A 19,567-nucleotide genomic window follows, 5' to 3' on the forward strand; every position below is an offset into this window, starting at 1 on the left:
CGGGATTATTATTGCTTTGATTAAAGCATTCCACCATATCGTACTTCTCATATATATATATAGGCCGGTTTAGAACGTCTTTCGACGTTGTCCGACACCTAATTTCCAGCCTCTTCGGTCTTCACAATCTTCAGGTGTTAGATTTCTCTCACTCATGCATTTATGCATGGTTTTCTGCCACTCCTGTTTTGGCCTTCCTCGTTTTCTTCTGCCTGTTGGTTGCCAATGAAGTACTCTTTTAGGCCATCGGGTATTTGACATTCTTTCCACGTGTCCGTACCACGTAAGTTGCTTGTTTTCGATATCCTGTGTTATTGCGTCTTCTATTCCCATCCGTTGTTTTATGATGTCGTTTCTTATTCTTTCTCTTCGTGAAATGCGCATCGATCTCCTAATTGCATCCATTTCAACTGCCTCAACTCTTTTCTTGTGTCTATCTGAAATTCTCCAGGTTTCTGATCCATATAGAGGGTGCTTTTTACCATTGCCTCATAGATATTAAATTTCCGCTTCTTGGTTATTTCTTTGCTCCATAGGATTCCATTCAGAGCTCCGATTACTTTTTTAGCTTTGACTATTCGCTTTCCGATTTCTTTTACATCTGTTCCTGTGTTGTCGATGTAATGCCCAGATATTCATATTCCTGACACTGAAGGATTTCTTGGCCATTGTCCAGTTCCAAATTTCCGTCCTGAGTTCCCACACATAGATACTTTGTCTTGGCTATGTTGACTGTTAAGCCCCATTCTCTGTATTCCTCTATAGCTTTCGCATCATGTACTGCACATCCTCTTTATCATTGGCTACTATGACTTGGTCGTCTGCGAACTGTAGGTAACAAGCAACTATCATCAATTCTATTCCCATTCCCTGGACCTTTCTTTTCCAGTTTTTAGTGCCATCGCTATGTATATTTTAAAAAGAGTGAGAGAGACACAGCATCCTTGACGCAATCCTTTATTCACCATAAGCTCTTCAGTGACACATTTGCCTACCCTAATTCTTGATTTTGATTCCCTATATAGTTCTTTAAGGGCTGTTACGTAGGTGATTAATGTTGGATTGCTCTAAGACCCTCCATAGTTTTGATACTGGACTGTATCGTAGGCTTTTTGTAGGTCAACAAATACTAGGTGCGTTTCCAAGTTTCTAGCACTTCTCTTCTCTATAACTTGTTTTAGAGTAACACGTTGTCTGTACATGATCTTCCTGCTCTGAAACCGCATTGTTCTTCCTCTTCTTTTCCTTTATAATCCTCTTCAATGAGATCACGTAAAATTCTACCATACAGTCTGCTCAATGTGCTTGTAACCGAGATGCCCCGATAGTTATTGCAGTCCAGTTTATTTCCTTTTTTGTGAATGGAGGAATGAGAGCCATTTTCCATTCCTTAGGGACGGAATCGTACTTCTCATAATTTTAAAAATTCATTTCACTCAAAACGTAACTGATAAATTAGTGACTTGATCAACAATTACAATGTGAGAATTTGACTGACATAAACAAAATAGTTGAATAACGTTGCTAAGTGTGCTATGTGCTGCGTTGCAATCATTTGCCTAGCCGCATAGACAAAATTTTGTTTTTCTAAAATTAAGCACGGTTTTCAATATGAATGCTAGCTTGTTTAGCTCATTTTAAAAGAGAAAAAAAAGTTAAATTACCAAACCTTTTGAGTTTTGTTTTCGTTAATGCGAAATAGATTTGGGGCATTGTTGATTTGCCGACAAGGTAGGTTTTTATAGGTAAAATACATACCTATAATTCTGTAACGTTTGTGACACTGCTGATAGATAAATTACGAATATGTTTTCATCTCTTTCTGCTTGAATAGTGATTTTTTTTCTATCTTTACGGATCTTTCAAACGCATCCAATAATACAAAATTATCAAATGTAAGTAAAGCACGATAAATACTCGAATGAATAATTCTTAATTCAATCCGCCTTGTCGATTGGACTAACAGCTTACGATATAAACGTAGTCAATAACCACACATAACTGTCGATAGATTGAACTGATTTAACCTTACAGTTAATGTAATTTCTTACTAGAACTAATACTCCTCCTGTTCTTCTATTGTTCGAAACACTTGCTCCAATAGTAATCCTCGATATCCCATTCGATTCCCTCTCATCAGCTGATACGTGAGTCTCCGACAAGTCAGACATATGTTTAACTAAGTTTGTGATTTTATAGCTTTATTATACTTAACTATATACATAAGTAAAAACCAAACTCAGAGTGGATCTCCACAAAATATTTATTAGTTGTTATGTTACCGACATGTTTCGGGTGTATTTAACACCCATCTTCAAGGCGTAACTAGAGTCACAGTACAGGTGTACATAAGGTGGTTGGTTTTTTATTTTTTTAATTCTACATAGGGGAAAAAAACCTTCAAACCCCAGTTCTGGTTTCACGGTGTCAGGTTGCTTAGTTTTTTATTCTTCTTATTTATTTTTCCAAATTTGGGACACCCTGTATAATAAATGTTTATCTAAGAATAAGTAGACCTAAATCTTCTTGTGTAGTATTTAACGTTTTTGCTAAAATCAAAATTAAGTAAGTTAAGGGAGTGGTCAAAATTCACTCAATCAAGGACGCTGCTGCGGAAATAGTTGAATATCGATACAGACATTTTACATCAATTAGGCCTAGAATTTGGGTAGAATTCAAATATTGGATAAAAAGTTGGTCATTGTATTTAAAAAAACATAAGTTTGGTTCGTTACTCAAATTTGGGACACCCTGTAATAATAACTGTTTATATAAAATAAAGTAGACCTAAATATCTACTAGTTTTGTATTTAACGTTTTTTGCTAAAATCAAAATTAAGAAAGTTAGGGGGTCAAAATTCAATCAATCACCCTGTACACCTGGGTTCAGCTGTCCTCCCTTGTAGAATGACAGTCAGACTGTGACTCTGGTTAAGCCTCTGATGGGTGTCTAACTACACCCGAAACATATCAGGCACATAACAACTTAATAAATATTTTGCACAAATCGACTCTGAGTTTTTGTTTTCACTTACACTCACTACTCTGTTTGTCTGAAACAAACAGTCAATCGTCATTACTGTCTAACTCTTACTCGTGGAGCTACGAAATGCAATTCCTTTAATTTCCATTCAATTACAAACTATTTTAATATTTAGTGTATTTTGTGGCTTTATAGCTTAATAGAAAGAATTTTAAAATTTTTCATATTCATGACATACGAGTCCGACCTGCAAAACGTCAAAATTGTTTACATAATAGTCATAAATATTTAAAAAGCCCAATTATTGAATTTATTGTCAATTATTGTTTGTTCCTTTACAGCTTTATTAAAATAATTTTGACATTTGTCACATTTATGACATCCGAGTCAGACATGAATTATCTCACCGCAGTTATGTGTGTGTCTTCACCTGACTATGCAGACTATGCATATTTGACCACTCCTGCATATTGCCAGCTCAGGAGTTTTGCGGCGACCATCCATCGGGCCCCGGAATCACTATTCAGAATGGACATAGACTTTATTGTATTAACCTATTTTGTTTTATGAGTATTTTTAATTTTGTAACTATTTTAATAAAATAATCTTTTTTAAAAAGGTTTTACAAATAACCAGTAACATAAAGTGGCGCAGTCGGTAGGATTTCGAAAGGGATTTCATCGCGAAAATCTCGTCGGTTTCAACCGTTTATTCGAAAATCGAACTTGTATTATTAAGAAGTGGACCGGAAACATGTTCAACGTGTTCGTCGGGACAAGTAGTGCGTAAGGTAGATAGAAGAAACCGGTACGACCAGCAGAAAGAAGAATGAAGGCTTCCTTCCTGTAAGTTATCCTTGATTATATCTATTTTTCCTGTCTATGTCATTCTCCTCGAATTCTTCTGATTCCACGTTGGAAAACAGTGAAAACGAGTTAGGTTTAGAGCAACCGATTTCTATTGCAGAAAACGATCATTTAGTTTTAGAAAATTTATTTAGTAACCTTACTATTACTAAAAGTTTACCAAATGGCTCCACCAGTTTTTGATACTAAACTCTTAGATATCGTCCCAAAATTTGATGGCAATCCTCTAGAACTATCTAGTTATTTAGAAACCAGTAATAAGCTGATTATTACTTACTGGAACAGCGAGATAGTTGATTGTGTTCAAAATCTTACATTAATATACGGTATTTATGCAAAATTAATCGGAAAAGCCCGAGAAGTATACAGTATTTGTGTTTCTAAAGATTGGAAAACTGTTAAAAGTGCATTAATTGCTCATTTTGGAGATCAACGTGACGAAAATGGTTTACTATTTGATTTAGATCAATTGAGACAACATGCCAATGAATCTTCTTTACAATTTTATACCCGTGTAATGTCTAATTTAAGTGCTTTACATAACTATGTCGATACCCATACTGATACAACTGATATTAATACATTCAGAGTGAAAAAGGATTTTTATAATCTGCATGCTTTAAAAATATTTTAGCAGGATTAAAGGAACCATTAGGGTCAACAGTTCGAGCAATGAAACCAAAAGATTTAGCTGAAGCTAGACAATATATAATTTCTGAAAGTAATATCAGGCATATTCAAAATCCAAATCGTTTTGAAGGAAATCAAAATCAGTTCAAACCTAAACATCAGATTAGGACCAGTAATAATCCTCATCAAAACTTATTTTTACCAAATTACCAATATTTGCCTAATTACAATAATACACAACCTCAGCAATTTATGCCTCAAAATCAAGCATCGTTCCCTCGTGGACCAATTAATATTCAACCGAGACCAGTACCCCCTCAACATTTTCCAACAAATCGTCAAGTTTTTGGCCCTCCAAGAAACCCAACTAACGTGTGGAAACCAAATCCACAGAGAGCTCAATATCTGCCAAAACCAGTTCCAATGAGTGGCATATCTCATGGAACTATTAAGCCTTTTAGACCACAAAACCCATTTCAAGTTAATAATATAACAGCCGATCCTAATCCTTATTATTATTACTACGATGTATCAGACCCATCTACTTCTTGCGAAAACGCTGAGTATTATTATTATCAAATATGGACCAGCCAGAATCTGCAAGTAATCTTGAAATTGATTTTCCTGAAAATATTGCAGAAACGTCTGAAGTAATTGAATCTGAAAATTCTTTAGATCAAAATTTTCAAGAGGTCGTGTTACGCAAAAAGGGTTCATAGAGATACATTCTATCTATGACAAAAAAGATCTGCCATATGTAAAAATAACAAACCCACCTCTCAAGCTATTAATCGATACTGGTGCAACAAAATCGTTTATTAACCCTGATATAGCAGAAAAATATTTTCAAAATTTTGTAAAGAAAGAACCTTTTACTGTTTCATCAATTTTCCAAACTACCAACAGGATTATTGTATTGAAATTCCAGCTTTTAATGAATTTGCATCTCATAAAAATATGAAATTTTATATCTTTAAATTTCATCATTTCTTTGATGGCCTTATAGGCTATGAAACTCTCAAAGACATGAATGTAAAATTAGATCTTCAAAAGTACGTTCTTTCAACACCAGATGCAGAACTACCTTTATCTCATTACGAATCAAAATCTAAACTTTTATTTTATGCTCAAGTCGAACCTTGCAGTGTTGAAACTTTTAAAATACCAGTAAATGTTCAAAATGGGACATCATAATAATACACAAAAATTCTTAAATGTAAAATTCCAGCATGTGTAACTACTGCAATCAATGGATACGCTACTGTAGAAATTCAAATTTAAGTGACGAAATTCAAGATATTCAACTTTTCGAACCAATACCAGTCGAATCATGTCATTCTACTAATTTTGAGATCTACAATGTTTCCATTGAAAGTACCCCGAATGAATTTAATATAGAAATGAAATCACAAACTTGATTCGAACATCCCATATGAACGTGGAAGAAAAATCATATCGAAAAATTATGTCGATCGTTCACCGACATTTTTCACCGTGAAAACTCTCCTCTCACTTTCACTAATCAAGTAAAACACAGAATTAAAACAGTCGACGAATCACCAGTTTACACCAAGTCTTATCGCTATCCGTTCATCCATAAACCAGAAGTAGAACGTCAAATTAACGATATGCTAAAACAAGGAATAATTAGACCAAGCGATTCACCATGGTCCTCCCCAATTTGGGTGGTTCCTAAAAAATTGGATGCGTCCGGAAAGAGGAAATGGCGCATATGTGTAGACTATCGGAAAATTAACGATCGTACCATCGATGACAAATATCCTATACCACATATATCCGATATTTTAGACAAATTAGGTCGTTGTCAGTATTTTTCAACTTTAGATCTGGCGAGCGGGTTTCATCAAATTGAAATGCACCCAGATGATGTTAAAAAAACAGCATTTAACGTTGAAAACGGGCATTACGAATATCTACGCATGCCTTTTGGACTCAAAAATGCTCCAGCGACTTTTCAACGCGTGATGGATAACGTCCTGAAAGATCTACAAAATAAAATTGTCTTGTATATATGGACGACATTATCGTCTTCTCGACATCCCTTCAGGAGCATATTGTAAATTTGAAAAAAGTTTTTGAAAAATTGCGTGAAAATAATTTGAAAGTCCAACTCGATAAATCTGAGTTTCTTAGAAAAGAAGTTGCATTTCTAGGACATATTATAACACCAGACGGAATTAAACCAAACCCAGATAAGATTAAAGCCATCTTACATTACCCGATACCTAAAACCACAAAGGAAATCAAAGCCTTCTTAGGTTTGTTAGGATACTACCGTAAGTTCATTCCAAATTTTGCTAAATTAACAAAACCATTTACTAGCTGTCTTCGTAAAGGTGCAACTATAAATGTTAATGACCCTATTTATATTAAAACATTTGAAGATTGTAAAGTTATTTTAACTAATGAACCATTGCTACAATATCCTGACTTTTCTAAAGAATTTAATCTGACAACTGATGCTAGCAATTTCGCTATAGGTTGTGTTCTTTCACAAGGTCCTATAGGACAGGATAAACCTATTGCATATGCATCTAGGACTTTGAATCCGGCAGAACAAAACTATCGGTAATCGAAAAGGAACTTTTAGCAATAGTGTGGGGAACACGCTATTTTCGCCCTTATTTATTGGAAGAAAATTTAAGATCATTACTGACCACCAACCACTACAATGGTTAATGAACCTAAAAGAGCCTAATTCGCGTTTAGTTCGTTGGCGACTTAAACTCGAGGAATTTGAATACGATATCATCTATAAAAAAGGCAAGAAAAATACAAATGCTGACGCCTTGTCTAGGATCGAATTAAATGTGAACGAAACCAGTGGTAACAAACAGATATCGGAGTCATCGTCTGACAGTGACCCGGATGAACTTCCGATTCTGCGTTACATGCGGAAATATAATAAAATCCTACACTAGACGAATCTGAACCTGGACCTAGCACAAAACCATCGGACGAAACAGAGATTGCTTCAGATAATCAATCGATTATTGGTCAAGTTGATTCCGAAGATGACGATGACGGTGAAACTGTGCACACAAGTGCTGAAGATCCCATATTGTCAGTCAATATTACTGAAAAACCGATTAATTACTTCCTATGTCAAATAGTTGTAACAAAAGTTGACGCAAATCCGCGAATGGAAATCAAAAAGGTATTTAAAACACCTGTTAATAGGACAAGATGGTATCTTTACGTTACAGATGAGTCATTTGAAGCTCAAATCATCGAACATCTCAAACAATACGGAGAACCGAAACGTCAATATGTCTATTATTTTCAGAATGATGAAAATGACACATTATTTAAGCAAATGTGTAATTTCATTCCACAAACGTTTAAATATTCATCCTATAAGTTATTAAATCTAATAAAATACTTATAGATGCACTAAGGAAGAAAACAAAAAAGTTTAATAAAAACACAACATGAAGGACTTACTAATCATAGGGGTATAAAAGAAACGATAGACCAACTTCGAACAAAATATTACTGGCCGAAAATGAATGACGATACAAGGAAATTTATTAATAATTGTGCAATATGCCAACAAATTAAATATGAACGTCATCCGCCTTTGATTAAACTACAACTTACACCCACACCGAAAAAACCCTTTGAAACAGTTCATGTTGACACTTTCAAATTTGGAAATGTTGTTGCTTTAACTATTTGTGACAGTTTTTTCTAAATTTGGACAAGCTTTTATTCTTCCAACATTATCAGCCTTACATGTATACCAATCTTTAATTCAATTTGTCTCGAATTACAAAATTCCCGAAAACTAGTTTCCGATAATGGAACTGAATTTAATCAAAGTCTGATCAAGGATTTTTCTAAGCTTTACAAAATAAATTGGCACTATACAATGCCATTGGAATCCTAATAGTAATGCTATAGTAGAGAGATTTCATTCAAACTCTCTTAGAACATTTGCGTACTTTAAATCTTACCAATCCAGACTTAAATTCAGTTGAAAAGCTCAATCTTGCAATATTGGGTTATAACAATTCCATACATTCTGTGACTAAACAAAAACCTATTTGATTTGATTTTTGGTCATTCTTCAACTTAAAGAACCGATAGATATTGATAACGATGCATTGTTAATCAATAACCAAGTCAATGAACATAAGTCATCAATGCAAAAGCTGTACAAAGAAATATACCAAAAAACATCTGAAAATAAACAAAAGGTCATTAGTAAGTTAAATGAAAACAGGAAAGACCCCCCTGTAATTCAACCCGGTGCAATTGCATACCGAAGACTAACCGATAGGCAAGCAAAATAAATCCCTTGTACACCCCTGAACACATTTGCAAAGTAATGATTTAACGTAACTACAGCTCAAAATACATATCACAAGCAAATATTTAAAAATCTCAGAAAACTGACACAAAATCCTGTGTTACAGATTGATGACACTGTTGTACTTGATGCAACGAGACCCGACACGAGCGCAGAGAGTTCAAATTCAGAACTTGAAATCTAACCCCGGTATCCTGCCATTCAAACTGGGTAACGCGAAAATTAAAACTGCTTCGCATACATTCTTTATTATATTCATCTTAGACCATTGGATAATCAAGTAAAATCAATCATAAATCATTATCAAAAATTAGAGAAAACGATTAATAGCTCTTCTTTAACACACCGAATTCCTTTATATGAAGCTTATAAATATTTAGGATATGAAATAAGTGTTGTTAATCAAAAAAATGAATTCTTTATTCCCTTCTCGAGCTAAAAGAGGGTTAATTAATCCCATGGGATCCTTAATAAAATATATAACAGGTAACTTAGATGAAGATGATGCTAAAGAAATTCATCAGAACATTTTGGAACTTGAGAACAGTCAAAACAATGTTATCAAAAAGGTTAATAAGCAAATTTCTCTGACAAATCATTTAATGCAAAATTTCAACAATACTGTAACAACAGTAACAAATAATCAAAAGTCAATCGAAAACAAGATAAACGAGATTATATCTGATCTAAATACTACAGAATTTAATTATGTAGCCTATTTAGAAGTACACGAAGTACTGGACCAGATTAAAGTTAATCTAGATTCGTTATTGAATTTCTTAACTAAAATAGAAAATGCAATCAGCTTTGCCGCTTTAAAGATTCTGCACAGAAGCATAATTTCGCCTCAAGACCTTAGAAAATTGGTCGATGATCTTCAAAACTCACATAATTTAGATCAATTGCTATTTTCTGTGTCAGACTATTTAAAATATTATAGTGTGGTAGAGACAAACGTTTTTGCAATAGAAAAGAAAATCGTTTTTTTCACTAGATTTTCCATTAGTGCATTCAGATTTATTTGAACATTATCATTTGTTTTCAATACCTAATCAAAATCAATGTACTCTCCTTCCACCTTCAACTTACCTAACCCTGAGTAAAACCCAGTACGAGTACCATGAAGAAGGATGCATCTACCTACAACCAAACTATTACTGCAAGAACAACCATCTTCTACCTATGCATGAACATCCTGATTGTATTACGTCACTGCTTTCAATCAAACAAGACTTGGACCAGTGCCGCCTAGTTCCAGTTCACATTGGAAACACTATTATAGAAGAAATTGATTCCGCCCACTACATAGGAATATTTCCAAAAAGCGAAAAAATCCAAACTAGTTGCATTGAAAATGAAATATTAATTTTGGAGGGAAACTTACCTCTTTGTAATACCACCTAACTGCACGATAACCACAGCTAGATACGTCTTTAAAAATGAGAAGAAAATGTTTCATGGCCATCCTGTTAGTCTACTGGATGTACAAGATGCAAAAGTGATACCCGTTTTACAAGTGGAAAAAATCAAATTAGAAAAACTTCTTTAGATAACTTCACGAACTCCAACTTCAGGCATCTCAAGAAGAACCTATCGAACTACTAAAATCTCACACCAACTATTCCAAATGGTCCTTATCATCAGTAATAACAATTCTTCTGGCCATTACCTGTTTCTTGCTGCTACGTTTCTTGAGAAGAAGGATTATGAATAACAAGAGACGCGTACCGACATCCGATATGGAATGGTTGATGAAACGCAAGTTGTTCCACCCTTGCGTTCCCTTTAGGGATGGAGGAGTTATGTGTGTGTCTTCACCTGACTATGCAGACTATGCATATTTGACCACTCCTGCATATTGCCAGCTCAGGAGTTTTGCGGCGACCATCCATCGGGCCCCGGAATCACTATTCAGAATGGACATAGACTTTATTGTATTAACATCTATTTTGTTTTATGAGTATTTTAATTTTGTAACTATTTTAATAAAATAATCTTTTTTAAAAAGGTTTTACAAATAACCAGTAACATAAAGCCGTCAGTACGCTAACCCTAACTAAGATTCACACTCAGAGTGAGCACTCGCCAGCAGATCCCCTCCACAGTCAGTGCGGACATTGGTCATTTCAATAATTTTATATTCTTTAACTGTATCTTTATTGGTATTGTCACGACTAGCGTGACGTGTTGAATTTAATTTAACTTATTTGCCTCGGATCTCGTTTCAGCGTGAAATAAAACACACAGTTAACTCTACCATCAAGTTCTATTAAATAAGTTCCTTAACCTAAAAAACTCACTACTTACTAACTAATAAAATAACCGGTTTCCTAATCCAACAAAACGTTGCTAACTTCCAATAAGATCATCATCAAACACGCGTAAATCAATACACAGCATAAAAGTACAATAATCATACTTACACCTCTAATGAAGACAGGATCTTGGAGAGAGGATTGTCACTTGGAGCGCGTTCACCAATAACTTTACTTGAGAGTTACAAACATGCATAGCATTCCAAAACACTGGTTCCGCCAATCAAAAAACTCTCAGACCTGGTCTCCTCACTGGACAATTCGTGACGACTATTCGACCCTCGGTACTTGGAAATATTTTGCAACCCAGCGTCCGGTCACACTCCGGTGCATAGTTCAGCTATTGCATCATAAGTGCAGTTGCACTTTAACCGCATTCCACAATTTTAATGTTTCCACTCAAGTAATATAGATTCCACATTTTTTTTTTCAAATGAAATAAATTTGATTTATTTCCTTCGTGACAGTATTATTAAAGTTTTTTAACAATAAGTCTTCTGGTGCGTGACAGTTATTTGGCGCATATCATAAACTAAAAAATTCCCAAAATTTAATAACTGTATCACCTCGAACTGAACAAGTTATTCAAATTGGGACAAATATCATCAGACCGAGTAATTCTCTGTGGTCCTCACTTATTTGGGTAGTACCGAAAAAGTTAGACGCTTCGGGGACACAAAAATGGAGAGTTGTTGTTGATTACCGCGGTTTAAATCAGAAAACCATTGATGATAAGTATCCTCTACCTAACATCAATGATCTTCTCAATAAGCTCGGAAAATATAATATAATTAAATAATTTGGATCAAGATGAACAGCAACAAAATAATTCTGAAATAGATCAAATAATTCTGAAATAGATCAAATAATTCAAGAGGCTTTAAAAACACATTTTCCAGACGAGACTGACAACGTATCAATTATCGTACATACGGACAACGACACTATAATCACGAGTTAATGAACCCACCATACCATCAGTTACTCAAGAAAATGAACAACCAGGTGAGGACGATGACGTCACGGTGCATTCAAACCTTGAAAATCCTGTAGTAGGTATACCCGTGAGTAACATTGCAGTTAACTTTGGTCAAAATCAAATTATTTTCAGTTTAGTAGGACATGCTCCAGCAAATCCCAAAATTACAATTTTGTTTGTTTGAAAAGAAAAAGAGGATACATGTTCAATTATCGGAAAACAACTTTGAAATTGATGTTGTAAATTTTGTGAAGGAATATGTATTACCAGGTGTTCAATATTACATTTATTTTGAAAACCCTGATACGTACGAGAAATTTTCAGCCACAATTCAAAAATAGTTTAAATAGCCGTCCATTATACTTTTAAGATGTCTTAAAAAACTAATGGATGTAACCGATAAAACGAGTATTAATAAGGAACTAAATTAAAATTACCAGGAAGGAAAAACGAACCACCGAGGTATTGATGAAACATACCAACGTGTTAAAACAAAATATTATTGGCCCAATACCAAAGACGCTATACAAAGTTTCATTATTGATTGCGATATTTGCCAACAAAGCAAATATGAACGAAACCCAATAAAAATAAAAATAAATTTAACACCAACAGCCAGTAAACCCTTCGAAATTGTATATCTTGACACTTTTACTTTGGAACAATAAAAATTTTGACAATCATTGATAGTTTTTTCCAAATATGCGCAAGCTTATTTCCTAAATTCGCTTTCAACTACAGAAATAACGGACAACTTGATTAAATTTTTCTCTCATTATGGTATTCCAAAACAAATCATCATAGATAATAAAAACGAGTTTAAAAATTCAGTTGTGACCGAACTCTTCGAGTTACACAAAATCAAAATCCATTTAATTTAACCATACCACCCTCAGTCAAATGGACAAATAAAAAGGTTTCATAGTGCTATTATCAAACATATCCGTTTACTTAACACTAAAGGTTTTGCTAAAACACCAGTTACAATGAAAATGCTTTACGCTATTTTAGCATATAATCATTCAATACATTCTTCGACGCAACTAAAACCTATCGACACTGTAAATGGGCATATGTTGTAATGACGACCCATTTAAGCTTGAATTAGATAAAATTCTAAAAATCAATTACATTAATGACCATAAGGAGAAAACAAATTATTGTATTCAAAATTGAATTCAGATCTCATGAATAATAAACAAAAACTGATTGAGAAAAGGAATGAAAAACGGGACGAGACTAATATTTTTCAACCTGATCAAAAGGTTTACATTATGCAACACATAAGACAACAAAGTGCTATTTTCTAAGCCTGTTAAATTAACTGGAACCAACCCTGCAAGAAAGGTAATTTCTACCGAACAACAACCAAAGGTTCACATGGATACCTGTGTGACCTCTGCAAAAAACATACTCATTCGACCTAATTCTTGGATTTCAATTTCAGAACTGGAATTCTCAGATTTGAAGAAAAAATTGCCATCAATAACTTGATAACAATCCTGGAATTCCACTAAAACTAGGATCAGCAAGATTAGAAAAATATTCTTACAAACTCATACATTTTTACGATTTAAATCCAATCATTAAAGAAATTAATAAACTTAAAAATTAATCACTAATACTTCAACAACTTGTAAAAACAAAATAAAGATTTTCAATTTGAGATCTAAAAATTATTAAATTTGCCGAAAATAGAGTCGACACAAAACTTTCTGAAATTTTGTAATCTAATCAATTCACTGGGATCGATTTTTAAATCAATTGCAGGTAACTTAGATTATACAGATGGTGAACGATATCATTGGATTAATGGTAAACGACCACGAGGAAGGTCTCCGACGCGCTGGGTGGATCCAACCAAAGAAATCATTGGTCACGGTCTGCAAGACCCTTCTCTTGCAGCTCAGGACGAGCAGGATGGAGAAATACGATCCGAGCAATAGAAACATGATGTCACCATGCTCTCCCGAGAGCAAAAAGGCAAAAGAGAGTGAACGATATGATAAATTGATTAACCAAGTTCAAACAAATCAAATTAAATTATCAAAAACAATACGTACGCAAAATTGTCTAACCGTAGCTTTAATATATAAATTTAACGAAACGGTTCAGCAGATAAGGCATAACGAGAAATTATGGGAAATACGACTTCAACGTCCTCAACGAGAATATGATAACCGACGTTGCTAACCAACTGATAAACATGTTTGAAATATTCACATCAATTTTGCAAGACATAGAAAACTCTATGTCATTTTCTATGCTACAACAAATGCATCATCCGTCTATAATTAACACAGCTGATTTATATGACCAATTGTTCAAAAGAAAGCAGTTCTTGAAGAAGGATGAATTTCCTTTGAAATTAAATAAGAATACTATGCATTTATTTATTAAATACTAACCTATTGATAATATAATAAAAAACCAATGGTACTTTGCATATTCAAACAACCCCTGCAAATAAATATATCCTGAGCATTTCTTTTGCGCAAATCTGGACATCAAACCTTTAAAGGCAAACAATCCCTGTGAAATCCGGCAGCTGGAAATGAAAGATACTTCAAATTGCCAAAAAATGCCAATCAATCTATATGGCACATTACATTACACGATTAGAAAACTCTAACCAATGGATTATAACGATCATCATCATCATCATCAAACAGCGTGTCTCGTCCACTGCTGAACATAGGCCTCCGTTAACGATCTCCATCTATTTCGATCCTGGGCATCCTGGATCCAATTTGGTGCTACTCTTCTTATGTCATCCGTCCACCGGGTCGGCGGACGACCTCTGTTCCTGAACGCATCCTGCCTAGGTCTCCACTCTATGATCTTTTTGGTCCATCTTTCGTTGGTCATTCTTGCGACATGTCCAGCCCAGTTCCACTTTAGATATGTTATTCGCTGGATTGCATCGGTAACCCCTGTTCTCCGACGTATCCGATCATTCGGAATCCTGTCTCTCAGCGTGGCTCCCAACATGGAACGTTCCATGGCTCGCTGGGCCACTCTTACTTTATTTACTGATTTTCGTGTTAGAGTTAAGGTCTCCGAATCATAAGTCAGAACCGGCAGAACACACTGATCAAACACCCTCCGCTTAAGGCATATGGGGGTGTCGGACTTAAAAATGTGCTTCAGCTTCCCATAGGCGGCCCACGTTAGTCCTATCCTTCTTTTGATTTCGCAGGTTTGATTGTCTCTGCCAATCGTAATATCATGGCCCAGATATCTGTAGGATGTAACTTGGGAAATTTCTTTTCCTTCTACTAAGTAGTTTCGGTTTGGGACTAGATTTGTCATGAACATTGTTTTCGATCGATTGATTTTAAGCCCAACTTTATGTGAAGCAGATGTTAGTCTCATAAGGAGTTTCTCTGCCTTACCCAATATTATAACGATACCTAATGAAAAAAACGTTCAAATTGAAATGCAATTCACAAAATGAAGTCCAACGACTTATCATGGGAACTTACTTGTTAGAAGTACCATCAGTTCATCAAAAGGCACAGTAACCAACATCAAGTTTTTTATTAACCAAACTCAATCTATTTTGTTTCCTGACCTGGTCAACAAACCATCTAATCAACACAAAGTGCCCAAAAACTTCATGAAAATTCAACTCACCGAAGACATGAATCTTGATGACCTAAAATCAATAAAAACTCAAATGTTGAATAATAAGCCGTTTCTATCTACAGAAACAATATCATATGTACCCAGTGCATGGACCATCGCCTGTACCTGCCTTATGATCTTAGTGGTAGCCTACCTCATTTATAAGAAGATGGAACGATCTCGTTTGCCAAAAAGCAGAAGTAAACCAGCGGACAAAGAAGCTAAGGATCGTTTTAAAATAGAGCTAGCTGATGTCCAACTACCTCGCTAACCCTCGTCGTTGGATCTCAGGGGGGAAGAATTACCGCTCAGTACGCTAGCCTTAACGAAGATCCCCTCCACAGTCAGTGCGGATATTGGTCATTTCAATAATTTTTCTAGTTAGTCGATAAAATTTATTAATCTAGTTAAGACATATTCTTTAACTGTATTTTTTGGTATTATTAAAGTCTTTTAAAAAGAAGTCTTCTGGTGCGTGACAGTTATTTCATGTCAAACGTCAGAAATACCACAACCATACTCATATGAAGTAATAAAATGTCGTTTATCGAATTTACCGTCAATTACATATTTTTAAGTAAGTTTTTTGTTTTTAAATAAGGTCGTTGCTTGATAAAACTAATTTTGACACTTATTACGTTTATGACATCCGAGTCAGGTATGTCAAACTTCAAAACTGTCAAAATCATATGAAGTAAGAAATGTCGCATTCGTTTTCACGCTCCATGGAGCGAGCTGAGCGGTTTTGACGTCACAACAATGTAATTTGGAAATTGGTCAAATTATGGTTTTGCCAAAATACATCATCGTGACGTCAAAAACGCTCTGCACGCTCCATGGAGCTTGAAATTATTAAATTTACCGTCAGTTACATATTTTCAGTAAGTTTGTTATTTTATAGCATTTTGGCTCAATTCTGACAGTTAAAACTTTATGACAGACCATTAAATGTCATAAGTCAAATGTCAAAAAACTTACTCATAGAGCTACAAAAACACGTTTTTACAACTTTTTATTTATGTTTTTCGCCAAACAATTTCTTTCATGCATGTTTTTTATATGTTGTATTTTTGAGTAGTCATATGGTCCCATATAACTAAATTACGCATTTCACTGCAAGCTTATTAGAAGAAAATCAAAAAGTTTTGTTTTGTTTGTATGTTAAATTCATAGAAAATTGTTCTGCTCTAAGACAAAATCTAACCATGGTATTTTCATTGTTTTTGTTTATAGGAAAACCCTGATTTTTATTTTTTTCTGTTGATTTATTCACTTGTTTTTTTTTTCAGTACAAATTCGCCTCTTCACTAGACAAGTTACTGATCATCGTTGGAGTAATTGGATCAGCCATATGCGGCCTATCCCAGCCCTACTTAATGATCCTTTTCGGAGATGCTTCTGGGGTTTTCCTGGCTTATTCCACATCCCTAAATCAGAATCTCACTTCAGAAGAACATCAGGAAGAAGTGAGAAAACTATACGAAGGAACGCGATACTTTGCTCTAATGACTGGAGTGACAACGATCGTCATCATTGTATGCAGCTACGTTTCCTGTTTCTGTCTCACTCAAAGCTCCTTAAGACAGGTTTGTTGTGTTTTTTTAGGCTATCAGGCAGCTATTTGATACCGTTTTTCTCCCTTATTGTATCTAATTTTGTAGAGTTTTTACAGGTTGTTGAATAGGATATTTAATGAGGATTTCAAAAAATGTGCTTAAAACTGTAATTTTCTCACTCCAAATCGATTTTTCATTACAGGCTTCTTTGTACCTGACCGTCCTTTACAGACACCGCTTTTCTTTTTGACTCTACCATATTTTGTAGTGTTTTTTCCGGTTATTGTATAGCAAACTTAACGACAATTTCAAAAATGTTCTTAAAACAATAATTTTTTAAAGTTCTTAAAACCAATTTTTTTACCAGGTGGGTTTGAGAAGCAATTTTGTCTCTGACTATCTTTTCAAATTGTTTCTGGTAGTTTAAATTTTGACACCGCTTTTCTTTCTGACTGTACTAATTTTTTGTAGTGTTTTTTCAAGTTATTGAATAGGAAATTTAATGGGAATTTAAAAAATGATTTTAAAACTGTAATTTTCTTACTTCTAGGACATTTTACACGCGATTTTATTTTTTTATCCCTGACTGTCCTTTCAAACTCTGTTTCTAGTAGTTCAAATATTGACCCCGCCTTTCTCTCTGACTGTACCCAGTTTTGTAGTGTTTTCTTAGGTTATTTGATAGGAAATTTAATGAGGATTTCATTCTCTTTCCGAGTGGGTTTGACAAGCGATTTTGTCTCTGACTGTCCTTTCAAACTGTTGTTTAATATTTCAGTTTTTTATTTTTTTACGGCCAAATGGTGTATCTTGCGAAAAAAGTCTAAATATGATCAGGTTGCGGTTTATTGAAATATATTTTTGGTAAAAATTTCAAGTCGCCAGGTGAAGTAGTTTTCGAGATACACTGAAATGTACAACCAATATTAATCAACTTTGACGCTCTCTACCGGCCAATCGGTAATACTTAGCGATGCAAAATTAGGTCTAAAACAAACAGTCAAACGTCATTTGTCAACATTTGGTTCATAGAGCTACCAAATGCCATTTTCACTGAATTACAATCATTTATATCTTTTGAAGTTTGATAGCTTTTTTATATTTTGACCTTTGTGACATACCAAATTACGCGTGAAATAAACAGTCCCACATTATAATTGTAAAAATATTACTCATAACTCAATTACATAATTTTTTTAGTAATAATGTATTTTTATAACTTTATGGATCGTATTTTGCCAATTGCCAAGTTCATAACAGACCAAACTCTGTCTCGAATAATCAGTCAAATGTCAGAATTGTTAAAATTTGACTCATAAAGCTGCAAAATGCCATTTTTACTGAATTTTTTTGTAGTTTTGCAACTTTATGGATCAAATGCTGACAGTTTAGGACAGGCTAAATTACATTTGAAACAAAAGGCTAATTTCCTCGATCAAACTTTTTGGAGTGGTTAAGTTTAAGTCGTGACGACACACATTTACAGTAGTTAACTTTTCTGACGTCATAGTTAACTCTGTCATCTGTCAACGTAAAGCATCAATAAAAAGTGGTTTGCATTATTTGAAATTTGGTTTGCTTACTAACAGAACAGCAACAGCTACTAACAGAAAAGTTTTTATATTTTGTAGCTAATTACAATTTTACAAAATAAATCAGCAAGTCACAATATAACAAAAAAATAAAACTCTTGGCTAGGGTACTTCTCAAAAATTAAACTCATCATCTACAAAAAAAAAGATCACACAAATAGGTAATTATTGAAATCCTAATTGTAATTAGGAAGGGTTTATACATGTTTTTAACTGTTAAGCTATTTCGCAAACATTTACGTAAACTGAACACTGCATTACGAATTTAAGTTATTAATAATACTGTTACGGTTTGGGCCTACTATGCTCGATACTCGATGAAACCGATGCGCCGTAATATCTGGCCGGGCGCGTATTAAAGTAGGCCACACAGTTAGGAAGCGCTACCTGGAATATTCTTGAATGGTCAAGGCAACCCGCGAAGCGTTTCGCGGTCATTCTAGAACGTGGTTTGCGAATATAAAAGAAGCGGCGTCGTCGACAGAGTAGAGAGAGTAGTAGTGAATTTGGGAACGCGGTAAAGTTGAAATAGCGGAATAATTGTAGTAGTGTTTTTAGTAGTTGAGTTAATTATTGTACGGAGTGTTTTGAAGTGTAAATAAAGTTATTAATTGTTGAGTTAAATTGACTTTGTGTGAACCCACGGGAAAATCGTAACAATTGGTGTCAGAAGTTCGATCAGACGT

General features: G+C 34.4%; 1 protein-coding gene across 2 annotated transcripts in view; it reads left to right on the forward strand.

The window, feature by feature from the left end:
* Positions 1-19,567, forward strand: part of LOC145739839 (ATP-dependent translocase ABCB1-like) — a 37,042-nt gene that overhangs the window by 5,058 nt on the left and 12,417 nt on the right. For both annotated transcript variants that reach the window (XM_081995186.1, XM_081995187.1), the window contains exon 3: positions 17,023-17,319. In XM_081995186.1, the coding sequence (XP_081851312.1) occupies positions 17,023-17,319 (297 nt within the window). The remainder of the gene's footprint in view (positions 1-17,022; positions 17,320-19,567) is intronic.

This window comes from Ips typographus, unplaced genomic scaffold (genome assembly GCF_016097725.1).
Source record: "Ips typographus isolate SLU unplaced genomic scaffold, UJ_Ityp_2.0 IpsContig58, whole genome shotgun sequence".
NCBI lineage: Eukaryota > Metazoa > Arthropoda > Insecta > Coleoptera > Curculionidae > Ips > Ips typographus.